General features: G+C 45.7%; 1 protein-coding gene across 1 annotated transcript in view; it reads right to left on the bottom strand.

The window, feature by feature from the left end:
* SerT (Serotonin transporter) overlaps positions 1–27983 on the bottom strand; it is an 860179-nt gene that overhangs the window by 220012 nt on the left and 612184 nt on the right. Inside the window, exon 8 of the mRNA XM_050183099.3 lies at positions 8793–8905. Coding sequence (XP_050039056.2) covers positions 8793–8905 — 113 coding nt within the window. The remainder of the gene's footprint in view (positions 1–8792; positions 8906–27983) is intronic.

The raw sequence follows: 27983 nt of genomic DNA, 5'->3' as shown, positions 1-27983 counted from the left end.
GTTAAAGCATTGTGCTCTTGAGAAAGCAGTGCTATGGTAATATATAAATGGCGCTGTGGTCTCCTTCAATTTGTTGCTTTGTGTTGTGCTATGCTAGACGTGGTGCATCTACTTGCATACATTACATTATCATCATATCATATCATATTTTTTTTATTCTCCAGCAAGTATCTGGATGGTCACCTGGGCTAAAAGCTGTAGGAACAGCTTGACGAAGGCCCAGGAAACCATTACATGGCAGCAGCAGACAGAACGAAATAACAATAGCAATACAGAAGTAGTCATCATATCAAATCAAGTACAGCATCAAATAAAGCACAGCAATAACACAGAAGTTTTCTTAAATGACATAAATAAATACGGAATACATGTGCACAAAGTATGTTCGCAGTTGTTTTCGACTAAAACCAGCAGTATCTTTATGTTTACTGGGAAAAAATGGCAGATTGTGAGCCAAGGATTGCAGCTTGTAATCAGTTCTAAACTGCGGTAAGGACCAAGTGTCAGTACAACAAGTGTTAACTATTGGTGTACAATATTCAAAGGAAGCAAGTTGTGTCAGGAAATTACTGATACCTGTGGAAGAAAAGTATGCTGTTTGTAACAATTTAAATTCATATATATTATCTACACGGATCAAATTGAATGATACTATTGTGGGATTAACACTCGACGTTGGTTCAATGTTAACGATAAGGCGAATAATTTTCCTCTGCAATACAAGAGGCTTGTTCATATTTCTTTTAGTTGTTGTTGCCCATACCAGTGTACAATAGTTAATGTAAGAAAGAAATAGGGCGCAATATATTTGTAGTTTAGCGCTTGTGGGACCTTCCAATTCATAACTTTTAGACAATATCAACAACGAAGTGGTCTCTCGTAACAAATGCATGCGCGCTGTAATTACTGGCAGTATATACACAAGAGCCCGTTCTAGAGGATATAATGGATTTGTTGTAGACAGACAGACAGACAGACAGACAGACAGACAGACAGACAGACAGACAGACAGACAGACAGACAGACAGACAGACAGACAGACAGACAGGCAGGCAGGCAGGCAGGCAGACAGACAGACAGACAGACAGACAGACAGACAGACAGACAGACAGACAGACAGACAGACAGACAGACAGACACAGACAGACAGACAGACAGACAGACAGACAGACAGACAGACAGACAGACAGACAGACAAAGAACTTTAATGACAAGGTCCTGAGAAGCTTTGCCCTAGGGCAGAGCTGTGGGCCGCTCCCACGTTGGGACTGGTAGGCCGAGCCTAACCGCCGCATCGTGGGCTCTCTGGACAGCCGAAGTTTGACGTGCATATTCTGAGCTTCGGATGGCAGAGCTCCATTCTTGTTCTGTGATGCGATTGGGTCCCTGTAACGAGGGGCATAGCCAGAGCATGTGTTCGAGATTGCTAACAGCCCCACAGTTGGGGCAAGTAGAGCTGAAAGCCTCTGGAGTGATCGTGTTTTTCAAGGGCCAGGTTTGGATAGCACTTCGTCTGAAGCATGCCTAATTTGCGACGCCAGAGGTCTAGCCAGCTTGCTGTGAGGGGGAGGATAAGTCATCCTACCCAGGTGATAGTGCGTAGTAATTTCGCTGAAAGTAGTGAGAGTGTCCCGAAACGCGAGAACCCCGGAGTCTGAGCTCGATCCTGCTCCCGCGCGGTGGGTTAGTGCGCGCGCTTGGGAGTGAGCGATGTCATTGAGATTGGGAAAGGAGTCAAGCTGGGGGTCGAGGTGAGCCGGAAACCACGTGATGGTGTGCGGAGAGATTATCTTGTTCTTGAGAATCTTGTGAGCCTCCTATGCGATGAATCCTGAAGCGAAAGCCCTGACCGCCGATCTCGAATCAGTGAATATTTGCGATCTGCTGTTGTCTAGGAGTGCTATAGCAACTGCGACTTGCTCCGCTCTAGTTGGTGTTGAACACTTCAGGGAAGCTGCATTCACTATCTGTCCGTTGTGATCAACGAGGGCAATGGCCAAGTTAGACGACTATCCATATTGGGCGGCGTCGACGAAACATGCCGAGTAGGGATAGTCCTTGGTACGCTTGAGGAGGACGAGGGCTCTTGCCCTGCGTCTGCCTACGTTGTGTTGGGGATGAACATTACGGGGAAACGGTGCAACTCGAATGTTGTTCCTTTGATTTTCTGAAATTTCATATTTCCGCTCTTCCATGAGGATAGGGTTGATCCCAAGAACTGCCAGGATCTTCTTTCCAGCCGGGGTACAGGATAGACGGGCCAGTTGGGCTGACTCCTGGGCCTCGATTATCTCGTCCATTGTTTTGTGCACTCCTACTTGCATAAGGAGGTCCGTGCTCGCCCGTAACGGAAGCCTTGTACTTTTTTTATACTTTGTTTGATGAGCGTGTTTAATAGTTTTTTGTCGGAATTATACCAGTTGTGCATGGCTGCCACATAAACTATATGACTCATGAGGAAGGCGTGAAACAACCTGAGGAGGTTGTCTTCTTTTAAGCTTCCATGCCTATTCGATACTCTGTTGATGAGTCTCATCATTTTCTCAGTCTTGGCTGTGAGCTTGTTGAGCGTCGTATTGTTACTGCCATTACATTCGATGAACATGCCAAGGACCCGAATGGTGTCTACTCTGCGGATGGTCCAGCCGCTTTTAGTGTGGAGTTTGATGCTTATTTCAGACAACGGTTTCCAGCCTCTAGGTTTGGGACCTCCATCGACTGGCTTGTAGAGGAGGAGCTCAGACTTGCTCGGGGAGCATCTAAGCCCCGTATTTTCCAGGTACATCTCTGTTTGATCTACAGCCTCCTGTAAGCCTAATTCAACAGCTCCCTCGCTTCCTCCGGTGCACCAGGTTGTGATGTCATCAGCGTAGACCGTATGATTGATCCCTTCTGTCTTTTGTCTTGGAGGGCCTTTGCGATAATTTCTTCATGGCTGTGTTAAAAAGCAGTGGTAGACTATCGCTCCTTGTGGCGTGCTTCTGGGGCCCAAATTAAAATTGTCGGACTTGAGGTCACCGATTTAGAGCGTGGCCTTGCGATCCAGTAGGACCGAGCCTATGTATCTGTGGAAGGCGTCTCCCAAATTGAGCTCTGAGATGGAGTTCAGAATGTGAGCATGGGATACATTGTCAAAGGCTTTCTCCTGGTCTAAGGCTAGGATGCCTCTTATATCTCTTGTGGCGTTGTCAATGATTTACATTTGATGAGTTTCATCACGTCTTGCGTTGTCAGGGCCGGGCGAAAGCCAATCATGTTGTACGGAAACAATCCTTGTTCCTCGACGTGCTTAGAAGTTCGTTTGTGTATGACATGTTCCGCTACTTTCCCCACGCAGGACGTTGCCGATCCTGGTCGGAAAAGCCGGATCTGTTATAAGCGTGCGGTTATTATTGACTGTAGTTTGCCATAGGTACACGCCCTTGCGGTTACCTTGTTGGTACCCTCACGCTTGATGCGGAGCGTTGAAGTCTCCGGCCACCAGGAGCGGAAATGTCTTGGCCTTGCTTGTAGCTGTGTTGATAATTGCCGCGAAGCTTTGCCTGAGGTCTTTGGGTGTACTGTATATGTTAAGCCTAAATATACTTGTCTTGAATGGTCCGCTGGGGATGATTTCAACAAGCGAGTGTTCAACCTTATTGGATTCAAGATTCAGATCGTGGGCTATGAACGCACGTTTGTTGGTGACTAATGTACTGATTCCCCTCTTCCCATCAGCATATTGGGTATGCGATTTATATATAGCCTGGTAGGGTGACCGTATCAGTGAGCGTTTCTTGTAATAGGATTACATGTGGATTTTCCGGGTGGGTGCGAATGAACTGTTGGAGGACATTCCTTTTACGATGGAATCCCTTACAGTTCCACCACGAGATATTTATTACCCTGTGATGTGCCGCCATGGTGGGACGTAGCAGATAGCTTGTATTATAAAATGCTGCAGAGCACAGCCGCTGCTGACCTTTCAGTGTCGGTGTTATTCCCTTCTTCCAACAGAGTAACTGAAGCCATTGTAGAAACGTGGCGTTCCAGATCATAGCATCTGATTCTTAGTGCTATTACCGCCTCCGCGAGTTTGTCAATAACAATTTGAACTTTTTCGAGGGATTCATCAATTTTATCTATAGTATTTTTCCAATTTTTGAACACTGGCACTCTTGTCTGAGGCATGAACTGCCAGCGCCCTCTTTTTGGGTAGACCATTGGCAGTCGGTTCCGCTATGGGTGTCTCCATGTGCGTTTCTACTGCAGAGGCCTGACTGGGTTGAACTGTCTCTCGCTTGCTGGCTTTTTTTAGTTCTGTAATTTCTGCTGTGGGGTGCTCCACTGCCTATTTTAACGAAGCGTTTTCTCTTTCCAATTGTGCTATCCTATTGTGCTCTCGCGATTGACCCCCCGTTACCTTTTTCGGTGAGTCCTTGACCGGTCAGCCCACGTGGTACCACGATGAGCAGGCTCCTGGATCTGAACTGCAGGCCCCCCGGAACGAGAGTTGCCTCTGGAGCGGGAGCGGGTCCCGGGGGCCTTCCGGCCCCTGGAAGACGAGCGTTCCGTCGAGCGATCCCTAGAAGGGGCACGGTCCTGGTAGCCGCTATTCTCGCCGCCAGGGTCTCGGGATCGGCTCCTGGATCTGTGCGAGCTGCTGAGGGCCGGCTTGAGAGGATTTGGCGACCCAGTTGGTTGTTTGGATTGTTCGCGGTTGCGCCGTTCTCTTCTCCGTTGTCTAGCTACAAACGGAATTTGGAACCTTTGCTTGCAGGTTCTGTCAGCCGTGGGATGAGGGCCTCCGCAGCGGGCGCACTTCGGTGTACATTCGTGCTTATCGTCCGGGTTGCTCGCACCACAGCCGCGGCAGATTGCATTTTCAGGGGCTGGGCAAACGTCAGCTCTATGGCCAAGCTTTGCACATGCTATATAGCAAACGTCAGTTTGTCTGCGATAGAGTGAGCATTTGACCAAACTGGGACCGCATTTTACGTAGTCCGGGACTTTGAGTCTATCAAACAGGATGACTACCGTGCTCGTGCTCTTGATTCGTCTCACATTGAGGGCGCTTGGATTCTTAGGTTGAATGATGAGGCGTTTGAGCTCCTCTCGATCGATGGTGGGATCAATGTCACGAATAACTCCCTTGCATGATTTTTCGGGGGCTGCGATATATACACTAACTTCGTAGCTTGCTTGTCCAATAAGTATAGATTTCACATCGGCGTAGGCCATGGCGTTGCGCTTTGATGGTGTGCTTGCCACTAATATGTTTTGCACCATGTTCCTCCACCGTTTTGCACCATATCCTCCACCGTATCCGCCTCCCTAATTCTGGCAGCGATAGTGAGGGCTTGGGCAACTCTGAAGCGGCCCATCTTCTTGATGTCCAGTCCTCCACGGGGACGGATTATGATTCGAACATGCTCTTTCGGTAGGCGAGGCAATCTCGAAGCAGTCGTTAGCCGTGTCTTGACACTCGCCGTAGCCTGGGTTTTATTCCCGCCACGTCGCATGTCGGTGACTCGGCCGCCCTGCCCGAGCGGGTCCTGGATGATGGGTTTTCGCTTGTGTAATGCCGTGGTGCACCCAGCGTTTTCATTGACTTCGTCGGGAGAGATGTCCTCACCCTCAACGGTGATTAGCATAGCCGTAGACATCGTGGCTTGAGCGTGCGGAACCGCGATGAGCTCGCCCACCGAGCCTCTGCCGGGCAGAGGTCGCACAGAAACGTCCTCGAGCGATTGGTAAAATGTCCACCCACCGTTGAAAACTTGGTATCGGCGGAATCCTTGCAACTTTAGCCGTCGATTGGTGCCGACATCTTCAAGATTGAAGCAAGTTCTCGACCTTAATCATGTAGAGAAGCAGGCGAAGCAGATATTGACGCACGCTCTCGTTTCTTCTTCTTCTTCTTCCCTCCTTGTGGTATATGGTAAATTTGAATTAGAATTTTTGCGTTTCTGTGGCGTCGTTTCTAGGTTTCGTTTTGACAATCACACAGACGAGCACGGTGCCCAGATATCTTAGTGATGATGGTGTCTGCAGACTACTACGTCAATAGAAGCCACGAATATGGCTGAACTTTAAAAAATTAGGCCGCGCGTACACTTTCTCCCAAGAGCAACATCCGCTGGCAGGAAACTAACGTGGTACGAATGGCAACCGTAGGAGCGCGAGCAACTTGAGAATTGCCTTCACTTTCAGCGCGAAAGGTGGAAATGACACTTGGAGGAATAGTCAAACGTGACAGGATGGTGTGAAGTGATTGGCAGCGGTTCAAGAAGAGAAGAAATGCTGCAGCTGCTTTCCTGTGTATAATAGTATTTTGTCGCTTCGAATTTAACAGAATATCCGCCATTGTCATAATTCGTACAAAAATGACAGCACATTTCGTTTAATGCCACTTAAACGGGCAAGATTAATTTGAAAAATGAGGTATCTTGTGATGGACACAAAATTTTTGCAGCTTTCAAGTAAGGCATTCTTGATTATAGTCCTTAATTGTAATTTTAGCGCGAACTGTTCTTATATAATCAAGTAACTTAATACACTCCACTTGATTTCTTGATTCTGCGCATGTCCCCAAAAATTAACAAGCTTTTTATATTGCATCTGTTCTTAAAAAGAAAAAGAAAGTCGCAGTTCCGCCCTAAAGGCAACACATTCTTTGCGATAGAAAATTAGTACATGGCTATACGAATTAACGAAAGCAGCTTTATAAGCCGTATAAAGTTGTAAACTTTCGCTTACTAACTAAATTAACAAGCACGGAGTCACGCGCGCATAGGTAACGATGAGCACATCTCGCTCGTTGACCGCTGTCAAAACGCTGGAGGAACCGCGGCCGCAGCAGTGAGCGAATTGACTTTTCTGAATATCTCGCTTCAACGCGAACTAAACGTCTAAAGCAGAGTGCATATGAAGTTACCAGCACTACGCGCACTCTGCAATTATCGGAGATTGCTTTGAAGACGAGGCCCGCTGTGGCGCGCACTTTGACCTTGGAACAAGCTTTGAAGATACGGCGCCCGCATGGCCGCGCCGTAAGCAGCGACCGCTGTTGAAGAACGCCCCTCCTCCTCCCTCGCACGTGACCGGAAAAGGCGCGCATGCGCCCTGCCTTCCTCGCTCGCACACGAGAGCAGAGTTCGCCGACTCACCCTCGCATGCTTCCGCTCGCACATGCAGCGTACGCCGCGTGGTGACGATTATGTCACCCTTGCACTTTCTACAGCACCTCACGGCGAGGCTACCGTCGGCGGCATAAACACAGCTGGAGTGTTCATATAATTACTGTCACAATAAAATAAAGGCGTAGATTATGAAAAAATTATCTTAATTCACATCAGGGGAATGCATATGGCGCATAATGTATAATCCCTTACTTTTGCTGTCTTTGACTGCCATACTTTGTTTTCGCTATTTATCATCAACCAGCTTCATTCAAAATGCTGTTCTGCTCCTTGCTCCTTGTTTACGTGACAGTAGCTGAAATACAGCACATTTCATTGCAATTTTTAGGAACGTTAGTACCATATTTATTATTATGATGGTTTATTATCATACCCATTGAAACAGGGCGGCGAGAAATTGTCACCTAACCTGCTTGAGTTTATCAGATGTGCAATGCATGCTTTTCGTTCTAGCATTTTCGTATAGATTTTCTTAATCTTCTCCCTGATCCTTAAAACCTCTCTGCCTATCTTGTACCGCCACCTATGCTTTTAACACATCCGGTCATATGAATATATTGCTTGCATTTTTTCCACCGCTACTGTAAACGTTTTTTGCTTATCATTACCGCTGACTTGCTCACTGTTCCATCCACTTCTGGAAGGTGTACAATGGCTGTGGGTCTCACTGCCTGAATACTTTCCAATTCCATTAAAATGTTCACAGTGGTCCCAGGATTCTCGCTGCAGCAGATGCATGCCTCATCTTATCTCGAATATTTGCTCCGGCGTGTTTTCGCCCTTAGGCAAACAGCTCGAGCCTCAAATAGCAAGGCACTGCCCTTTCTGTTATCGTAAAGATATTCTTTTTAATTTAGTTCTTTTGTTCTTGTAAATGTCCGTGGTGTTTTTTGTTACCATTATTGGTATCCAATTCCCATCTATGCTTCTCTCACTTTCTGCTGGATCGCTCCTAATATTTATCTCCACCTTCATTTACCCTGTACTTCATTGCCAACTTTGTTGACCTCTACCTCCATTCCCTTATTGCCATCTATACTTTCGGAAGTGCTCATTTAGTTGCCTAATTTTTATTAAACGATTGCAGTTATTTCCCTGAATTGGCCTGGTAGCTCAAGGTTTTACGGTTGTAAATTAATCCGATCTATATTCCGTTCTACTACTTCTTCTGTAAACAACCTTATTGTGCACAGTGAACAAGCAGGGAGGGGGGGGGGGGGGGCGTATGTATAATGTCAGACCATGTTCTTGGTGGGCCTTGGTTCATAACCCAAAATCTAATTGTCTGCGCCTAAAGATACGCTCCGTCGACGCGCAATTGTGTTTAAGTGCTTTTACACGCGCGCAATGCCAGTATCATGATTCGCCCAACGTCGGGGCATAATTGCCAAAGGCAAGTAGTCCTAAAATATCCTTCTCTGTGTTTTCCTTTTTCACGCGTGTTTAAAAGCTACATCATCATGAATTTTCAAGACAGCGTCAACCATAATAGCTAGAATAGTGTATAGGCAGTTTACGCGTTTCTGCAAGTGCTATCACATATAACTTTGTGAACCTGTTTATTTTTTCATCACTGCATAGTTAACGCAACCAAAACGTAAGCCAACACACCGTGCTGTCCAGACCCAAAGTGATTAGCATAAGAAAAAAGAGAATGGACCAGAAGACTGATCCCTTCATGGTAGCGATGGCTTCAGGATAGACTATGAACACCAACCCGGGACCTGCAAAAAAGAAAACAAGAAAACTATCAGCATCCTAAATAAGAAACAACAAAGTGGTAGTACAGCCTGTGCAGCAACAGCACCAGACTATGCCAGTCAGGGCACTTAGAGACTTTGCAAAGTACGCATATAGGCATACTGGTTACATGCTGCAGAACATTATAAGCGGTACATAACCTGTAAGTTCGTTGATGAATAGTACTGCATGTCCCACAAAGTACCTCTAAATATGATACAAAAATTGCCAATAAACGAGGAACAGTTCTTTGTTTTATTGCGTCACTCTAATGTTCCAAATGGGCCGTCCATGCAGGAATCTATATGAAGCTAAGCCTTAGTACGCGTAGTTTTGTTAATTTTTGAGCTAACGGTGACGCGTACAATTATTTCTGTTTTCATGATAAGCATAGTGTAGTACAGAATGAGCTGCAATAACTTCCTAAGCTCGCTGCCGATTGTATCTACTGATATGCCCCTTTCTGCTATCAAAACGAGCGCATCCCGTACGTTATTATTATTCGAAACACGAATAGTAGTATGGGCTATGTACTGTAGTTGGCTCTGTACTATACTGTAGTTCGCACCCGTCTGTTTCCTCTACATGCGCACTTATATAGTTTTCGCGGGTTTCCGTTTGTACACAAAGGATCATGAGCGCACATTTGCAAATGCTAAATTACAAGTATTGCAAGTTCGGCGGCAAACGGGACGTCAACAGGTTTCTCGCGCGAAGTGCACAAACAATGTCTAACTGATCACAGACAGAAGCCTACGCTGCAGCTTAAAGGAGGCCTCGTATAAGCGCTTTCCAACCATAAAGCAAGGCCACTTCCAAGGTGGCATATTTTACGCGCGGCTCGGAACTATTGTTTAGCGGCCCGTCTTCCCACTGAGCATTTGCCTTTGAGCGAAAGTCTCAGTCAGTGCATCTTCCTCACACCCGACGTCTCAGCCTTGCGCGGCGCATTCAGTACCAGGTCCGTCTCGTTCGGAAATACTTCTCCGATGCATTCGACAGGCAGCCGAGAACGTGACTTGTTTGGTTCACCGTCTTGAACATGTTACTAGCGAATTCCCGCTAAGCGGTGAAAGTTTTTATTGCTTCTCATTTTCTTTTTTTTCACACTACATTTAAGTATTGTTCAAGTTCGGTGAAATTGTATCGTATATCTTGCCGCTTTCATGGCCGCATGCGTACGGGTGACTCGGACACCACGATGTGGGAACCATTGAACAATACTACGCCGTGTCATCTGCGCACGTGCGACTCCGGATCTACGAGGCCGGAACCGACTAGAAATCGTTCTATATTGAGTTACCCATCGCGATCACGAAAAAACTTCTATCGCGGACAAATCAAAGAAGAGTTTAGGCATATAACATTTGCAGAATGAGCTGCAATAACTTCCGACGCTCGCTGCCGATTGTACCTACATGAGATGCCCCTTTCAGCTATCAATGCGAGCGCATCGTGCGCGTTATTACTATTCGAAACACGAATAGTAGCATGGGCTCTGTACCGCAGAGAAAAAGAAAATAATTATTGTCGTGCGAAAAGAAAATATGATGAGACAGTTTCCAGTATTACGCACATAATAAGAAAAATAACTTAGCGACAACAGAAGCAGTAGTTTTTAGGCATGTAGAGCCCTCGAGGCTGTATTTGTCGGCGATAAGGTAGCCTCCCCGCCTGCGGAATTACCTGACTGAGCTATGGCGAATTCTCGGTTGCCATAGCTGGAAGTTCAAAACCCGCTAGAATGTTTTTTTGCGATGGTGAGCTCGACATTCACCTCCTCCAGTGCACATATTCTGCAGACTTGGAGTGACGCCTGTCACCGGCCAAAAATGCCGAGAGCGAGTGGGGCTATACTAATCTATGTACAACCAAATTAGGAAGGCCCACAAAATTCGACAAGACACTCCCACACCAGATCAGTAATTGACCTCCCTGGTGCAATATTCGGCCACCCCCTCCCAAATGGCTAACTCAATTACCCAATGGCCCTCAGTCCCCAGCAGCTGCGGAGCACTTGACCAAGGCGGCGGTCAGACCTGCAACGCAGCAGAGGGTGCTAAGGATCTCTGGATCCGACAGGCCGCCAAAGGAAACTGACCCTCGCAGCGTTTAACACCCGAACCCTCTCGAGTGAGGCTACCTTAGTAGGACTCTTTGAGGATATATCAGACATTATTTGGGATATCATCGGCCCTAGCGAGATTAGACGAACTGGTGAGGCTTATACAATGCTGAATAGCGGCCATGTCCTTTTCTACAGAGGTCAGCTGGATAAGAAGCAATACGGGGTAGGATTCCTAATCCATAAGGACATAAAGGGCAACATTGACGAATTCTACAGCATTAATGATAGGGTAGATGCAGTCGTAATCAAACTTATAAGAGGTAAAGATCAATGGTAGTACAAGCCTACGCTCCAACATCCAGTCACGATGATTAAGAAGTATATCGGTTTTATGGAGATGTTGAATTAGCGATGAGAAAAGTGGAAACTCAATATACTGTTGTAATGGGTGACTGCAACGCAAAAGTGGGGGAAAGGCAGGCTGGTGAACAGCCAATTGGCAACTATGGTGTGGATTCTGGACCGCTAGAGGAGAGATGCTGGTAGATTTCGCCGGAAGGAATGAGCTTCGAATAATGAACGCCTTTTTCAGGAAGCGTAGCAACAGAAAGTCGACTTGGAAAAGCCCTAATGCTGAAACGCCGAAATGAAATTGACTTCATACTTTCTGCTGATCCCTGCAGAGTGCAATATGTAGAAGTGATAGGTAGGGCAAATTGCAGTGGCCACAGGTTATTTAGGGTTAGGGTGCACCTCAATTTGAAGAGAGAAAGAGCTAAATTGTTCAATAAGAAACAGGTCAACCTAGAAGCAGTAAGGTTAACGTAGACAAATTCAAGGCCGGTACTTGCCAAGAAATATGCTGCCTTAGAACAGAGAGATCATGATGACATAGAGCTAATGAATGAAACTGTAATTAGGTCGGCTTGATAGACAGCAATTGAAGTGGGAGTTAATGCACCAAGGCAACCAGTAGGCAAGCTATCCAAAGTAACAAAAGACTTAATACAGAAACGACAAAAAATAAAAGTTTCCAACTCAAGAGATAGGATAGAATTCGCGGAACTGTCAAAACTGATCAACAAGGCGAAAATAAGGGATATTCAAAACTATAACGTGAGAAAGACTAAAGAAGCCGTCAAAAATGGACGCAGCCTGAAATACGTGAGAAAGAAACTTGGAATAGGACGAACCAAGATGTATGCACTGAAAGGTAAGCAGGGTAATTTCAGCAATTTCGAAGTTATAGTAAAAGCATCGGAAGAATTCTATACTGGCCTGTACAGTACCCAGAAGAGTCTGGATACCTCAATCGGAAACAGTAATGAACATGATACAGGGACTCCTCCTATAACTAGCGATGAGGCCAGAAGGGCCTTGCAAGACATGAAAAGAGGAAGAGCGGCAGGAGAAGACAGAATAGCAGTCGATTTAATCAAGGATGGAGGAGACATAATGCTTGAAAAACTGGCGGCTCTTTATACGAAGTCTCTATCGACTAGAAGGGTCCCGGAAAACTCGAATAATGCAAATATTATACTAATCCCCAAAAAGGGACACGTTAAACAATTAAAAAATTATAGACCCATTAGCTTACTCGCAGTATTATATAAAGCATTTACCAAAATAATCTCCGATAGAATAAGTGCAACACTAGACTTTAGTCAACTAAGGGAACAGGCTGGCTTCGGGAAGGGATACTCTTCAATGAATCACATCCATGTCTCCAATCAGGCTATCGAGAAATCCGCAGAGTACAAGAAGCCTCCCTATATGGCTTTCATAGTTTACGAAAAAGCATTTGACTCAGTACAGATACCAGCAGTCATACAGGCATTACGAAATCAAGGAGTAGAGAACGCTTACGTAAATACCTTGGAAAATATTTACAGAGGTTCTATAGCTACATTAATCCTACACAAGAAAAGCAGTAAGACAGCTATAAAAAAGGGGTCACACAGGGAGACACAGTCTCTCCAATGCTATTCACTGCGTGCTTAGAAGTACTCAAGCTATTAAACTGGGAAGGCTTAGGAGTAAAGATCGACGATGACTATGTCAGAAACCTTCACTTTGCCGATGACATTGTTCAATTCAGCAACAATGCAGACGAGTTACAACAAATGATTGAGGACCTTAACGGAAAAAGTGTAAGAGTGGGGTTGAAGATTAATGTGCAAAAGACAAAGATTTATTTATTTATTTATTTATTTATTTATTTATTTATTTATTTATTTATCTACAGATACTGCAGCCCAGAAGGGCTATTGCAGCAGTGGGTGAATACAATATCTGGAAAATACAAATCACAATACAAAAGAAGCATATTTGAGTAACATGGCTAAAGGGAGCACTCAATAGCATCCCGAAATTCGCTGTGTTAAACAACGGATGGAACCATGCAGGTCATTCCAGAGTTCCATCCGCCTCTTTCACGGCGCGACGGGGCATGCGCCCTTCCCTAGCGGATTAGTCGCGAAACGTTTTGGAAGGGACGGCGCGCGGCCGCGCGGCCAGATATCAGGGGAAAGTACCCGGGAAAAAATAAAGCGCTTGGAGGCGCGCTGTTGCAAACGCTCGCGCCATGTACCGCGTTGAAACTCTACTGGTAGCTCGACGTCGGTGCGGTGCCGAAAACGTGCGTAAGACTTCAACTTCACTTTGAAACAGAAAAGAACCAGGGCTTGGTCCGAACTGCACCGTGGACCACGTAGTTGCCGCCTTGCATTGACGGCTGTCAAATTTATCGAAAAACCACTGCGTTACACTTGGGCGACACTTCAAAAACACGTTACTGACGCAGTCTTCTTGCAGCGTCGGTCCACTGTTGCAGGTGGTGGCAGCGCGTGCCTGACTTCATGTACTGTTTTAAGGTGTGGTAACATTGGGTCGATACGAGACCAACAAGACGCTGACGCCGACGATTGGCCGACTATACGGCACTGTGTCACTGAGATCATTTGATCCTAATAGGCCGACAACGACGCAACCGATGGGTGCGAGTTGTCATATAGCGCGACGGGCTTTCGTGTCAAAAGCACCGACGCAATCAGCGTGCCGACCGTGATAGCGCTTGATTGAACCCTACGTGATCAGCCGTCGAAGCGACAACGCGATAGCTGCAGCTTATTCACTTGTACATATGCTCAAATTTCGTCGACATGCCTTCGAAGTTGAACTGCACGAGCTTCAGGCCTCTCAAACCGTGAGCGTGAACTTTGAGTCAATGTTGATCCTGTTTCGCGAAGTTTGGGTTAGGCCTGACCCCGTCGATTTCACTTTCTCTCGAGGCAGCACGTAGGGTCCGGGTTAGGTAATCAAGTTTTTTTAGTGCTTTGCTGCAAGTTAGAATATGTTCTGACCAGGATAACCCTGTAGTGAAAAGCAGGCCTAAATACTTATATTCATATGCGCGCGGCAGAAAAGTGCATTTATGGGAGTAGGTAAAATATGAGCAATAAGCATGCTTGTGAAAGGACATGATTACTGCTTTTAATTTAATGTTCATTTGCCGGAGTTCGCACCATTCACAAAAATTTATAAAAGATTGGCTCAGAGTGTTATGATCGTTAGGTGTTGAAATGATATTGTAGAGAACGCGGTCGTCAGCGTAAAACCAATTTTTTAGTGAAACAGTTTGGAATGTCGTTAATTAAAAAGCAATGACCCTAAAATAGAACCTTGGGGTACTCCGGAAGATAGTGATACGTCAGGAGAGCTGAATGAATTAAAAGAAGCATACTGTCAACGATCTTAAAGAAAACTACGGATCCAGTCAACAAGAAGACGGTTATTTATTTATTTATTTTATTTCCAATACTGTGAGGCCTGCCGGGTTGTTACAGGGTGGGAATACAGAGCACAAGGTTCACAAGGCTATTTCATAAACTAAGGATAAGGCTTAGTTTATGAAATAGTTAAGGGTTTGGTAGAGTATCAAGTGCTTTGGAGAAATCAATGAAGAGCGCATCTACGTGATGACCCAAGTCCAGGGCAAAACTGATGTCATGTGTATATTCAGTTAATTGAGTCACTGTGCTAAAACGACTATGAAATCCATGCTGAGCGCTGCATAAAATGTTATTAGACTCAAGGAAAGTGATAATGTATTTATAAATTATGTGATCAAAGAGTTTGCATGCAAGACAAGTTAAAGAAATGGGCCTTTCAAAAAAAAAACATTGTTTCTGCCCAGATTTGAACAATGGAATGAATCTAGCCCGTTTCCATGAACAAGGAACTCTACACGTAGGCACTGATTTCTCAAAAATAATGTGATGTACTGACACGTCCAAAGCGCTCAACGATGAAGGAACAGATTGCTTACATTGTCTGGACTGCAGCCTTTTTTGTGCCGAAATTTAAAATAGGATTCAGGACTCCTTGCTCAGACATTGTAACATTGTTAATTGCACAGGACATGTTAGTTGTGGAGCAGGGAGAAATTACGTCATTGTTCTGTGTGAATTCAGTCTGAAAATATCCATTGAATGCTTTAGCAATAGCTCCAGGATCATTTATTTCGGAATCATTTAATAGAAATGTCTGGGTGATGTTTTTCATAGGCGAGATTGAGCTCCAAAACTTTCGTGGGTTATTTTTAATTAAATTAGGTAGAGTGAATTTATAATAGAAGTTCTTAGATGCATCAATATTTTGACGGAGTTTTTCATTCATAAAGCGAAACTGGTCATTTGTTTCAGCATTTATGTGGCGCTTCCGACGAGCTCTGGGTACTCGATTCTTCAAATGCAGTATTTCTCTTGTCATTCGCGAAAGGTCAAGATTTTTCTTTTTTGTTTTTAATTTCACATAGCGCTTTAAGCAAGAATGAACAATGTTTGCAAAATGGAATACTATAGTATTGATATAACTGGTAGTACATAACGGGGAGAATCTGTCGAATCAAATGCTTAATGTATCAAGTATGGACGTATCATCTGCATGATTATAATCGTAAAAACTGGTATATTCATAGTGAGGCCTTGAAACTGAAAGATTAATAGTAGCAATAAGAGCTTTGTGATCGGAAATGCCGTCCGTAATCTCACACTCTAAGCCACTTGTAAAGAGCGCGGCACTTAGGAAAATCAAATCTAGTATGGCGGATTCTCTAGTAGGATCAGATACAATTTGTTTCAGTCCAAGGGATAGTGAAAATTCAAGCAACTCTCTAGGAAGAGGGACGTTATCACCAGTTACCGATAATGAAGCCCACGAAACGTTAGGTACATTGAAGTCCCCCATGCACATTAATTTTGAAGAGCCAAAGCCGCGCTCTTGGATGAACGCGTTAAGGATCGTTATTTCATTTGAGGCATGTCTGGGAGGTCGATAAAACACACCAATGATTTCATTCATTTTATTAATGTGCACCTTACAGCAGACCGCTTTTCTGTCTACTCTTAAGACGTTATATCCTAGGGGGGTCGGGGTTATCTCGCAGTCATAGATGTCTCTATGCAACCAGGTCTCAGTGACGCCGATAACATGCGGGGAATGTGATGCCACCAAAGAAGAAAAGCTTAAATATTTGTTAGATAGGCTTCTTGCGTTAAGATTTGATATACAAAGTTTATGCTGCATGTCATTGTTAAATCAAGGATTGTTCCCCTGGGAGAGCGGTAAATGATGGTGTGTGGTACTATCACGAGCTTTCACAAGAGAGTTGGAAACAACGTGTCAATTGTACAGTTGATTCTCAACAAACGCCTAGTCGTACCTGAGGTGTACCACTGAACTATTGTTACGGAATCGTGCTGTAGCGTCCCATAGTTTTTTACAGATGGAATGCACGTTCGAAGAAAAGTCTTCGGATATGGACCACTGGGACCTTTTTAGTTTATAGCCATTCTTTAGAGCACTAATCTTTTCACGAAAATCTAGGAGCTTCATAATGACGGGGCGAGGTCTCTTACGCCTAGGTCTACCAAGCCTATGCAGTCGCTCAATTTGAGGAAAATCAAGCTTGAGTACGTGAGTAAAGAAATCCTAACTTGCGACTGCAGCTAATGATAATAGCCGGGCAAGGGAACAAGAGTTCAATAACACCAGTCAGCCTCTAGAGCCTGTGAAAGTACGCGCTTACCTAGGTCAATTAATCACAGAGAACCCTGACCATGAAAAGTAAATTTACAGAAGAATAACAATAGGTTGGGTCGCGTACGGCAGGCATTGTCATCTCCTGACTGGAAGCTTACCACTATCATAGAAAAGGAAGGTGTGCAATCAGAGAATTTTACCAGCGCTGACATATGGGCCAGATGCTTGGAGACGGACAAAGAAGCTTGAGAACAAGTTAAGGACCGCGTAAAGAGCGATGGAAAGAAGATTGCTAGATATAACGTTAAGAGATAGAAAGAGAGTGGTTTGGATCAGGGAGCAAACAAGTACAGACGATATACTAATTGACATCCAGAGAAAGAAATGGAGCTGCGCAGGTCATATAATGCGCCGGTTAGATAACCGTTGGACTATTAGGGTTACAGAATGGGTATCAAGAGAAGGAAAACGCAATCGAGAACGACAAAAGACAAGGTGGAGCGATGAAATTAGAAAATTCACGGGAGCAAGTTGGAATCGTTTCGCGCAGGACAGGGGTAATTCGATATCGCAGGCAGAACCTTCGTCCTGCAGTGGACATAAAACAGGATGATGATGATGATGATGATGATGATGATGATGATGATGATGATGATGATGATGATGATGATGATGGTGTAGTGCCTTGCGACGTTGAATATGCCCTACAAGCCTGACAATTTTAATGTCTTGAATTATTATCGGTATGCAACACACGATCGACACAAACAGTACAACTTTTACAGAGTGTAGTCAAAGAACACACAAACACAAGCGCTGAAACTAAGAAATAAGTTTACACTGAAAACGTAAAGGCACGTAGAGGGAGAAATTATCCCAGTTCACGAATAAAGATTTATGCGTCCCACAGAGAATCACCCTTTTGCACATTCCACAGCGTTCAGCGTGCATATACAGTTAATACGTTCGCCACTTACCCGAGACACCGTCGGTCTTTTAATGTTGATGCGATCGATGGACGGCTCGTGCATCTGCCTTGTGTTTCTGAATGTGGGAAGCTTCAATGATCAAGCGGGTTACACTATCTTTGTGCCTCGAGACGATGTCAGTGTTACGAAAGTCCGGCATACACCCCGCATGCACAGCAGCGCAGGCTAAGTAGAGTCGGTTCGTTATTCTTTCTTCTATTGTCATATACTTTTAATCTGACCATTATATATGTTTGTAGCTCACTTATGTGGCACCGTCCACACGGTAAGCCCAGTTTATATACAATAACTGTATTTCATTCTACCACAGTGTAAGAATAATATGTGAGGTGTGTGAACGGCGCTCGTATTGCAGTTTCCGTAATATGGCGGGCTCGTGTTGCGGCCATCCGCGAACGAGCACAGCGAAAGATAAAAGTAGAGCCTAAAAGCGAACGCGGAACGGGAGACGCGAGCCCCGAATAGCAGAGAGCGGCCCCTTCGGTGACGTGCACGCGGGTGCAGTGCGGACCACCCGGCCCACAGCTCGTTTCGTACTATCGTCTGCTGGCGTCAGCTATCGCTCGCGCGGCTTGCGCTTGTTTGGTTTGGTCTCGTTCGCGCTTGTTTCGATTGTCATAGTGGCAAAAAAAACAAAAAAGAAAACGGGTGACCAGGTTAACAAAACGATTCATAACACAAGAAACTGGTCAAAATCAACACACGTGTGCAAGTGCCAAGCACACAAGTGCTCGCAACTGCGTGCGACTAAAGCCCCTGCATCCACGCGCCGCCGCCGCTTTCTTAAGTAGCGACAACCTTTGTTGTGCGCCGCCTTTTCTCCTCACACCAAATCCGGTTCCGGTATTTCCGGTTCCGGCATTTCCGGTTTAAAATTTTCCGGTTCCGGCGTTCCCACTTTCTGGAGTTGCGCTGCGGGAATTTCCGCTTTGACTGCTGTTAGACGATGGTGAGACGCCCGCGCGTGCTTAGCAGAGCTGTGGCAGTCACCATGAGAAGAATGCAAAGGGGACAAGCTGCTGTATTCCGCTGAAGTAGTAGCTCGCGGTCACTGTTTTCCAAATGCACGAAAAACGGCAGTGGTCTCCAAGCGTCCAGGCACGTACGTTGTCGCTCGTGCCACAACCGGTCGCAGGTTGACGCGAAGCGGCGAACACGAGCAGATCGCTGGTTACAATAGGCGGTGGTTCTTGGATGGAATCGCATTCACAGTTTCAACCGCAGCTGGTGCAATTAAAGCCTCTCCAGCGACGCGAAAGTAAACAACGCTAAAAAACAAAACGTCACTTCCACTCGGAACAGCAAGCTGCAGCTACGTAAGTTCCGCTTGACGCCGGAGGCTAAGGGGGTGAGTGGGAGAGGAGCGTGGAGGAGGAGGGCAGGTTGACGGTACTTAACCTGGTCGGCGGAAACGTGTATGGAGGGGTTTTACGTGCGACGAACGCGAACAATGATGGGATGTAGATGTGGCTTGAGAACGAGGTTGCGTCCCCAAATATGTAGCGCCGCCCCTCGGAAGATGACCGAAACAAACGCCAGGGTGTCTGCCAGGTTGACGTTTCCAAAATTACCTGAGTTTTCCAGGTTTTCCCTGAGTGCCTTTGCAAAACTCGCTAGTGACACAGAACCTTGTTTTATCTTAAGACGGGCTGACATGCATGTTAAAAAATAATGACTTAATCTATTTTGAATATTAAGAAGTAGTGTTTATTTTATTTAAAAAAAAAACAGAAGGGATGGGTTATTAAAATGCACAGCGAATATTACATCTTGGGAAAAAATTGTAAAATTGCAAATCGAGACGAATATTTTCAAATACAAATAAAAGGAGATGCCTACAAGAGCAAATATTTTCGAATATGAGCTATTTCTATGAAATGACAGCAAGCTCATTGATATGAGGCCCGAACTTTGCCACATGTGAGGTTCCGTCTCAGCAGCTGGAGAGTCAACAACTGTCCTGACATACTCTCAGCCCGTGCACAACGCCTCATTGTTGCGTTTCACTGCTTTGAAGAGTTTATTTTAGTTTGAATAAGGGGCACCTGCATTTCGATGTCAGCCCACAGTTCGTTTCTAGAGCTCAAGCTCCTTCAAAGTAGCGGTGGCACACTTCCGTTCATTCCTCAATTCCTTGTGTTCTCGTCTTCCTTCTGACGCGCGTTCACCCCGCGGACCACTTGAAGCATCCCCTTGGTCTGTTGAACAGTCAACGTCCAATTTTTCGCACTCGATAGGGGCAGCGGAAACATCCAAATAAATGAATGCATGTCTTTTACTGCGCTTAAAGGCTCAAATCACCACAGGCACACTCGAAAAAGCTCTGAAGTCCTGCCAGTACATATATTAGGCAAATCGGTGCTCGCCCTGTGGCAGGGGACGGCGTGTGCCGTCTGTATCCCGTGACAATTGCCGCTTTTCACGCTTCTTAAGCTTCAGCGCAATACTTGGCGTATGCTGCACCGACTAAGATTACTGTATTCAGGCGAGTTTGACATTTGGGACCCGGCATTATGCAACGCGCCATGCATTCCGAGCTCCGAAGCCAATCAGGAGGATTATAAAGGCGCAGTCGGTGCCATTGCCGACAGCGGCAAATTGATTTAATGAAAAATACGGCACCGAACTGCAAGAAGCTTAATAGGGAACGTTGAAGCGGCTAGGCATAGCGTTACCGTTTGCTCTCCGCTTTCTTCATTTGCACGCGGCAGATTTAACCGCGACAAATGGCTTCCTTCGCGTGCTTTCACTCGCACGTACGTCGTACGATGCACGGCGACGTTCTTGCCAGCCTTGGACTTTATACAAAACATCACGGTGACGGCAAAAATGCAACTGGAGTGCGCATATAATTGCTGTGGAAATAAAAGATCACCGACGTCATATAGGGTACCGACAGTTTTTAGACCACGCGTAATACGATGCACGTACGGTACGCTAACCGCTGCCGCTACAGATGTTCAGTACTTGCAAAAGGATAGAAGGTACCAACTCGCCCAGCTTTCTCTAACAACCACGTCTGTTAATAGAGAGTTTTAGTTTAGGGGACGCAAGGCGTTGGGGCCCCGAGCACTTGGGTGCGTTTGCGTTGGCGTACGCAAGCAGAAACACGTCATATGTTAGCGGCCCCAAACGCAAGCCGCAGTGAGGTCGCATGCGCTCACCGCCTCATCAGTGTCTGATCTTTGCTGCATTATCATTTTTTTAAATATGATATCAAGCATATGAAGTGCAGCACATAAAACTGTTCTTATTAGAGAGGTTTAGCGTGTCCGGTATTCGGGTAAACGCAGGCGAACTGCATTGTTCGACCGCATTGGGGCGTTGGGGCGGAGCCATAAACGAGAGCGGCCTGCATGGTGCAGCCACCTGGTGGCGCAAAGCTCAAACAGACAAAAACAGCTAATATTGCAGTAACGAAATGTATTTTACTTTGCTGCGGGTTTAAATTTTCGGCAGCAACACGATTACGCCATTGCCGAAAATTTACTCCAGCAGTTAAGTCGAATAGACTTGGTTACAGCAATATTAGCTGTTTTTGTCCAGTTGAGCTTTGTGCCACCAGATGGATGCACCATACAGGCCGGTCCCGTTTACTCCCCCGCCCTAACGCCCCGTCCGCCTGCGTTAGGGCGGGGGAGAACGAGGTGGCGTCCCCAAATATGTAGCGCCGCCCCTCGGAAGATGACCGAAACAAACGCCAGGGTGTCTGCCAGGTTGACATTTCCAAAATTACCTGAGTTTTCCAGGTTTTCCCTGAGTGCCTTTGCAGGGAAACCCTCTCTAATATAGAAAACAACGTCTGTCGAAACTTGGTGAAAGATATATATGATTATCTACCCGCTAGCTACTCGTAAGTTCTCGTTCACCGCGAGAGTCACGTGGGTAACGTGTCCGCTTAGGGGCAGCGAAGTTTTCTGCCGCCCCAAGGACGCAAGTAAAGGTAGCGGTACCGTCACCCATGCGCAGTACCGTCGCCCCTAGTTCTTGCGTGCGCAAGCCGCTTGCGTACCCTAAACTAAAACTCTCTAATCTCAAGTAGTGTCTTTCTGTTGCTTGATTTTTGGCTTCCCTACCTCTTGATATGTTGAACTAATGTCTCTAGACCTTGTCATGTTCATATGCTGCGGTATTTGCAATCAGCTATATATATGTTGCTAGTTTCTATAAAATTGTAGTTACCCGCGCGGTTGCTCAGTGGCTATGGTGTTGGGCTGCTGAGCACGAGGTCACGGGATGGAATCCCGGCCACGGCGGCCGCATTTCGATGGGGGGAAATGCGAAAACACCCGTGTGCTTAGATTTAGGTGCACGTTAAAGAACCCCAGGTCGTCGAAATTTCCGGAGTCCTCCACTACGGCGTGCCTCATAATCAGAAAGTGGTTTTGGCACGTAAAGCCCCATAATTTTTTTTAAATGTAGTGCCAAGTGACACTGTCCGTGTCACTTGGCACTACATTCCAAGATCATGTTCAGTACTTGATCGTTTACGCCATTCCTTAATCTGTTTTAAGACGTTCTCATCATAACATGCTCTGAGTGCCCCGGTGACCTTAGGTTTCCTCTTTAAGAATAGAAGTTATCAAGCAAGGTGTGACGGCACGTCCTCTCAACAGCAGAACGAAAAAACATGCAGCTATTCCCTGCATCATCACGTTCGAGTGCGCCCATTCATAGCCCAACAAACCTTTTCATAACCTAGGGGCAATAGCACGAACAAAGATGAGCTGTTAGCGGTTTTAATATACATCCAAGAACTGCAGTTCATTACCTCTAGATATTTCAACAACGAAGTGCAGACCGTTCCTGCTCTACTTTAATATCTTTCGCAAATCCGCTACTTCATTGTTAAAACATTCTTGAATTACGGAAAAGTCATCGACATACCAAAACGCTTTTAGACAAATATGCTCTAAATCCCTTCCTGATTACCTGTCTACAGAACTTAAGAAAATCGTGCTTAATAATTGTTCACCGTTGGGCCCTATGCAAATCCCAGGTTTTTGCACAAACAGCATATTGACCCTCTGTCAAATATTGGAGTAGGATTACTTGCGCTCTTCGAAACAGAGGGGAGAGGATGACAAGAAACCCACCCCGCCTGCATTTACGGATGGTTCGACTGCTCACCAGCAATAAGGTCCACGCCTTATCTATTGTGGACCAGAGGCATGAGATGGGAGGAGACGTAAAAACAAACACTCTCTTTAATAAAGTAAGATTATATGAGAGCCATATATAAACAACACGCAGACGATGCAAAGCTTCGCTAAAGGCATGCGAGTGACAAACAACATAAACTCTGACATGACGCGCAACACAGAGCCCATCATGTACGAACTTACAACTTTCGCGAAATAATAAAAAATATACCCTACACAAATGACGAATACACGTGACAATAAACGTGTCAAACTCTACGCTAACAGAATATACAAAAAGGAACAAGTGATAAATAATTAAATGAAAGATAAAATACGATTAAGAAAAAGAGCCCGGCGGGAGGTTCTGAACGTAGGTTGCAATACGTGGCTTATTTCTGGCGTGCTCGCCGTGACCCCGATCAGAAAAAGCGTCGCGCTGCTGGTACTTCACTGCCGTAGACATTGATGGACTTGTAACGTCTGTCAATCTACCGAGGAAGACTTTGGCCGGGTTTGAGCTAGCCGACAACATCCTCAGCTGCCTCTCGGTGCAAACCCCCCCCCCCCCCCCCGGTCAGTCCTCCGAACCAATCTTCCCGCTCGCCGTTGCTACCCCCTCCTCCGTCACGCGCAAGCGTCCCACGTGAGCATCATTGTCAAGTGAACTCCGAAACTATAGGAAGCTTCCCTCCCTGTCGCCGCTTAAGTGGCACTGCTGCTATGCAGGCAATGGCAGCCATGCCGAGTGGGACGCGGGCACGCACTGTGATACATCTACAACAGTACACTTTAAATAGAACTGCAAAACTTTTATAAATCTATGCAAGTCGATCATATATACGCATATATAAAAAATAAATAAACATTTCCAAAGGCAAGATTTGAACAGAATACCCCTAGCACAGCTAGACGATCCTCTAGCCATTAGAGCACGGACACATGCCCCAGCAGGCGGAATAGAACGTCCTTATGCATTTACCGCGTTCAAGCCTGCGCGTTCATGCCCTTGGTCATAAATGCACCATTTGTTAGTTTGACAACGTTTTCTGAAGAACATTACTTTGCATTACTTTCCAATGCTTTCCCACTGCGTCAGATTTCGAAAGTCGGGGTGCGATATATGTGTAGCCGTATACATATTCTACTTGCACAGACTGTTGCACAGAAGCAACTATATAATAAGAAGTTAGAAAGCTTTGCTTGGGGTGAAGAATTGTCACACAGCTATGAAAACCGCGACTCCCTTTTCCTGCACGTGTTAGCGATGGAAGTACCCGTCGGTACGGGTTTCTGCACTGAAGCACCACGTACCTGACATCGCAAAGACATGTCCCCAAGTGTTGATTGTCGGAACGCCAGCTGTGGAGCGCCTCTTAAGCGCTAATCACATGGAAGCAACAAGGGTCCGCCTAAGCATCCACAACCAATCCGTGGCGAGGACGCATTTACAACGCACACGTTGGCACCCAGACGCGCGGCAACGCCGACAAAACCCTGCTATTCCAAAGCGGGAACCCACCTCCTTGCGAAGCACGCCGTGCCCCCTGTGTGAGCCTGCCGCCGTGAAGGAACGCGAGGCAAGGCGACAACAAGATCGTGCAGTACTAGCCAATGCCGCTCGCGGTCATCGAGCTCTTTCTGGCCACGTCTGCGCACGCCACGCCACGAGGGTTTACTTAATTGGTGACTGCAATTCATGCTGCCACTATAGCTACGAGTTTACTTTGTATTATATTCTGACGAGATGCTATCGCCTTTAATTTTTAGCCCGAAGGAAAAAAAGAGTGATGTTTAACATAAATACATCAGTAAATTTCTACCACGGCGAAACATCAACAGAGGACGTCTAGAAAGAAGCCAGACATTGTAAACATTACGCTATAAACGCTTCTCGCCACATCATCATCATCATCATCAGCAGCAGCAGCAGCAGCAGCAGCAGCAGCGGCAGCAGCTGCTTGTTTTATGTCCATTGCAGGACGAAGGCCTTCTCCCTGCGATCACCAATTACCCCTGTCCTGCACCAAACGATTCTAACTAGCGCCCGCGAATTTCCTAATTTCATCGCTCCACCTAGTGTTTTGTCCTCCTCGAGTGCGTTTTCCTTCTCTTGATACCCATTCTGTAACCCTAATAGTGCAACGGTCTTCTAACCGCCGCATTACATGACCTGCGCAGCTCCATTTTTTTCTCTTGATGTCAATTAGAATATCGTCTGTCCCGTTTGCTCACTGATCCAAACCACTGTCTTTCTATTTCTTAATGTTATCTCTAGAAATCTTCATTCCATCACTTTTTGCGCGGTCCTTAACTTGTTCTCAAGCTTCTTTGTGATTCTCCAAGTCTCTGCCCATATGTCAGCACCGGTAAAATCAAATGATTCTACACGTTCCATTTCTATGATAATGGTAAGCTTCAAGTCAGGAGCTGACAATGTCTGCCGTATGCGATCCAACCTATTTTTATTCTTCTATGGATTTATTTCTCATGATCAGGGTTCTCTGTGATTAGTTGACCTAGGCAAACGCGTTCCTTCACAGGCTCTAGAGCCTGACTGGCGTTATTGAACTCTTCTTCGCTTGCCCGGCTCTTCATCACTATCTTTGTCGTCTGCATATTAATCTCCAACCCGTCTTACACTCTCTCTGGTAAGGTCCTCAATCCTTTGTTGTAACTCCTCTGTATTGTTGATGAATATAGCATCGGCAAACCGAAAGTTGCTGAGATATTGGCCGTCGATCCTTACTCGTAAGCCTTCCCAGTCTAATATCTTCAATACGTCTTCCATGCACGCAGTGAATAGCATTGGAGAGATTGTGTGTCCTTGTCTGACCACTTTCTTTATAGATATGTGCCAGCTTTTCTTGTGTAGAATTAAAGTAGCTATAGAACATCTGTAGATATTTTCCAAGGTATTTACGTACGCGTTCTATACTCCTTGTTTACGTATGCTTCTATGACTGCTGGTATCTCTATCGAATCAAATGCCTTTTCGTAATATATGAAAGAAAAATAGAGGGGATTATTGTAGTCTGAGGATTTCTCGATAACCTGAATAATGACATGGATGTAATCAATTGTAGAGTATCCCTTGCTGAAGTCAGCCTGTTCGCTTGATTGACTAAAGTCTAGTGTTGCCCTTATTCTATTGGAGATTCTTTTGGTGGATATTTTACATAATATGGGGACTAACCTAATGGGCCTAAGTTTTTCGATTTTTTAACGTCTTTCTTTTCGTGGATTAGTATATTGTTTGCACTCTTCCAGTTTTCTGGGACCACTGCAGTACGTAGACACTTTGTGTAAAGAGAAGCCAGTTTTCGAAACATTAACTCTCCTCCATCTTTGAATATATCGACTGTTATTCCATCTTCTCCTGCCGCTCTTCCTCGTTTCATGTCTTGCAAGGCCCTTCTGACGTCATCGCTATTTATAGGAGGATTTTCTGTATTTTGTTCATTACTGTTTCTAATGTAGGTATCCTCACTACCCTGGGTTTTATACAGGTCAGTATAGAATTATTCCGCTTGCTTTACTATATCTGCGAGATCGCTGATGATGTTACCCTGCTAATCTTTCAGTGCATACATCTTGGCTTGTCTTATGCCAAGTTCCTTTCCCACTGCTATCAGGCTGCGCCCATCTTTTAAGGCTTCTTCAGTCTTTCTCAAGTTATACTTTCGAATATCACTTATTTTGGCCTTGTTGATCCGTTTTGACAGTTCCGCGAATTCTATCGTATCTCTTGAGTTGGACACTTTCATTTTTTGTCGTTTCTTTATTAGGTCCTTTGTTACTTCGGATAGCTTGCCTACTGGTTGCCTTGGTGCTTTGCCTCCCACTTCAATTGCTGTCTCTGAAGGCAAGCTAGATGCGGTTTGATTCATTAGCTCTGTGTCATCATCATCTGTCTGTTCTAAGGCAGAATAGTTGTTTGCAAGTACCAGCCTGAATTTGTCTGCTTTCACCATTACTGCCTCTAGGTTGACCTGTTTCTTCTTGACTACTTTAGCTGTTTCTCTCTTCAAATTGAGGTTAATCCTAGCCCTAACTAACCTATGGTCACTGCACTTTGGCCTACCTATCACTTCTCCATCTTGCACTATGCTGGGATCAGCAGAAAGTATGGTCAATTTTATTTCGTGTTTCATCGTTAGGGCTTTTCCAGGTCCACTTTCTGTTACTACGCTGCCTGAAAAAGGTGTTCATTATTCGAAGCTTATTCCCTTCTGCGAATTCTACTATCAGCTCTCCTCTAGCGTTCCTAGAATCGACACCATAGTTGCCAATGGCTTGTTCACCAGCCTGCTATTTCCCAACATTTGCATTCAAGTCGCCCATTACTACAGTATATTGAGTTTGCATTTTTCTGATTGCTAAATCAACATCTGTTGTTGGAATCGCACCGCTGGCACGAGTTGTTGCAAACTCAGCGCTGACACCCGTTGTTGCAATCGGGTCGCAAGCCCCAAGGGTAGCGTTGGCCTGGCGGCCTGGGGCACTGGAAGCATCCGAAGGTCTCGGCAAAGCATGAGTCGACTGGTAACAGAACAACTGGTTTATTCTAACATCGCAAAAGAGCGGGCGGTCAGGTCGACCGAAGTGAGAGACGGGAGAGCACGTAACTCGACAGAAGAAATCGGAGCCTCTCTCTCGGCGTCCGGGGGCAGCTGCTCTTATAGTCTCGGAGTTGAGGGCGAGAAGGAACGCCTCGTCACTGGCGCACGTGACGGCGCCACGGACACGCTGAGAGACAGGTTGAGACGAGTGTAGTGACGCATCGCCAGGCCGGCGCCGTGGTCAGACCTCCTCGCTTCAC

This window comes from Dermacentor andersoni, chromosome 3 (genome assembly GCF_023375885.2).
Source record: "Dermacentor andersoni chromosome 3, qqDerAnde1_hic_scaffold, whole genome shotgun sequence".
Classification (NCBI taxonomy): Eukaryota; Metazoa; Arthropoda; class Arachnida; order Ixodida; family Ixodidae; genus Dermacentor; species Dermacentor andersoni.
Note: the sequence above shows the minus strand (reverse complement) of the source record. Positions and strands in the feature narration are given on the sequence as shown.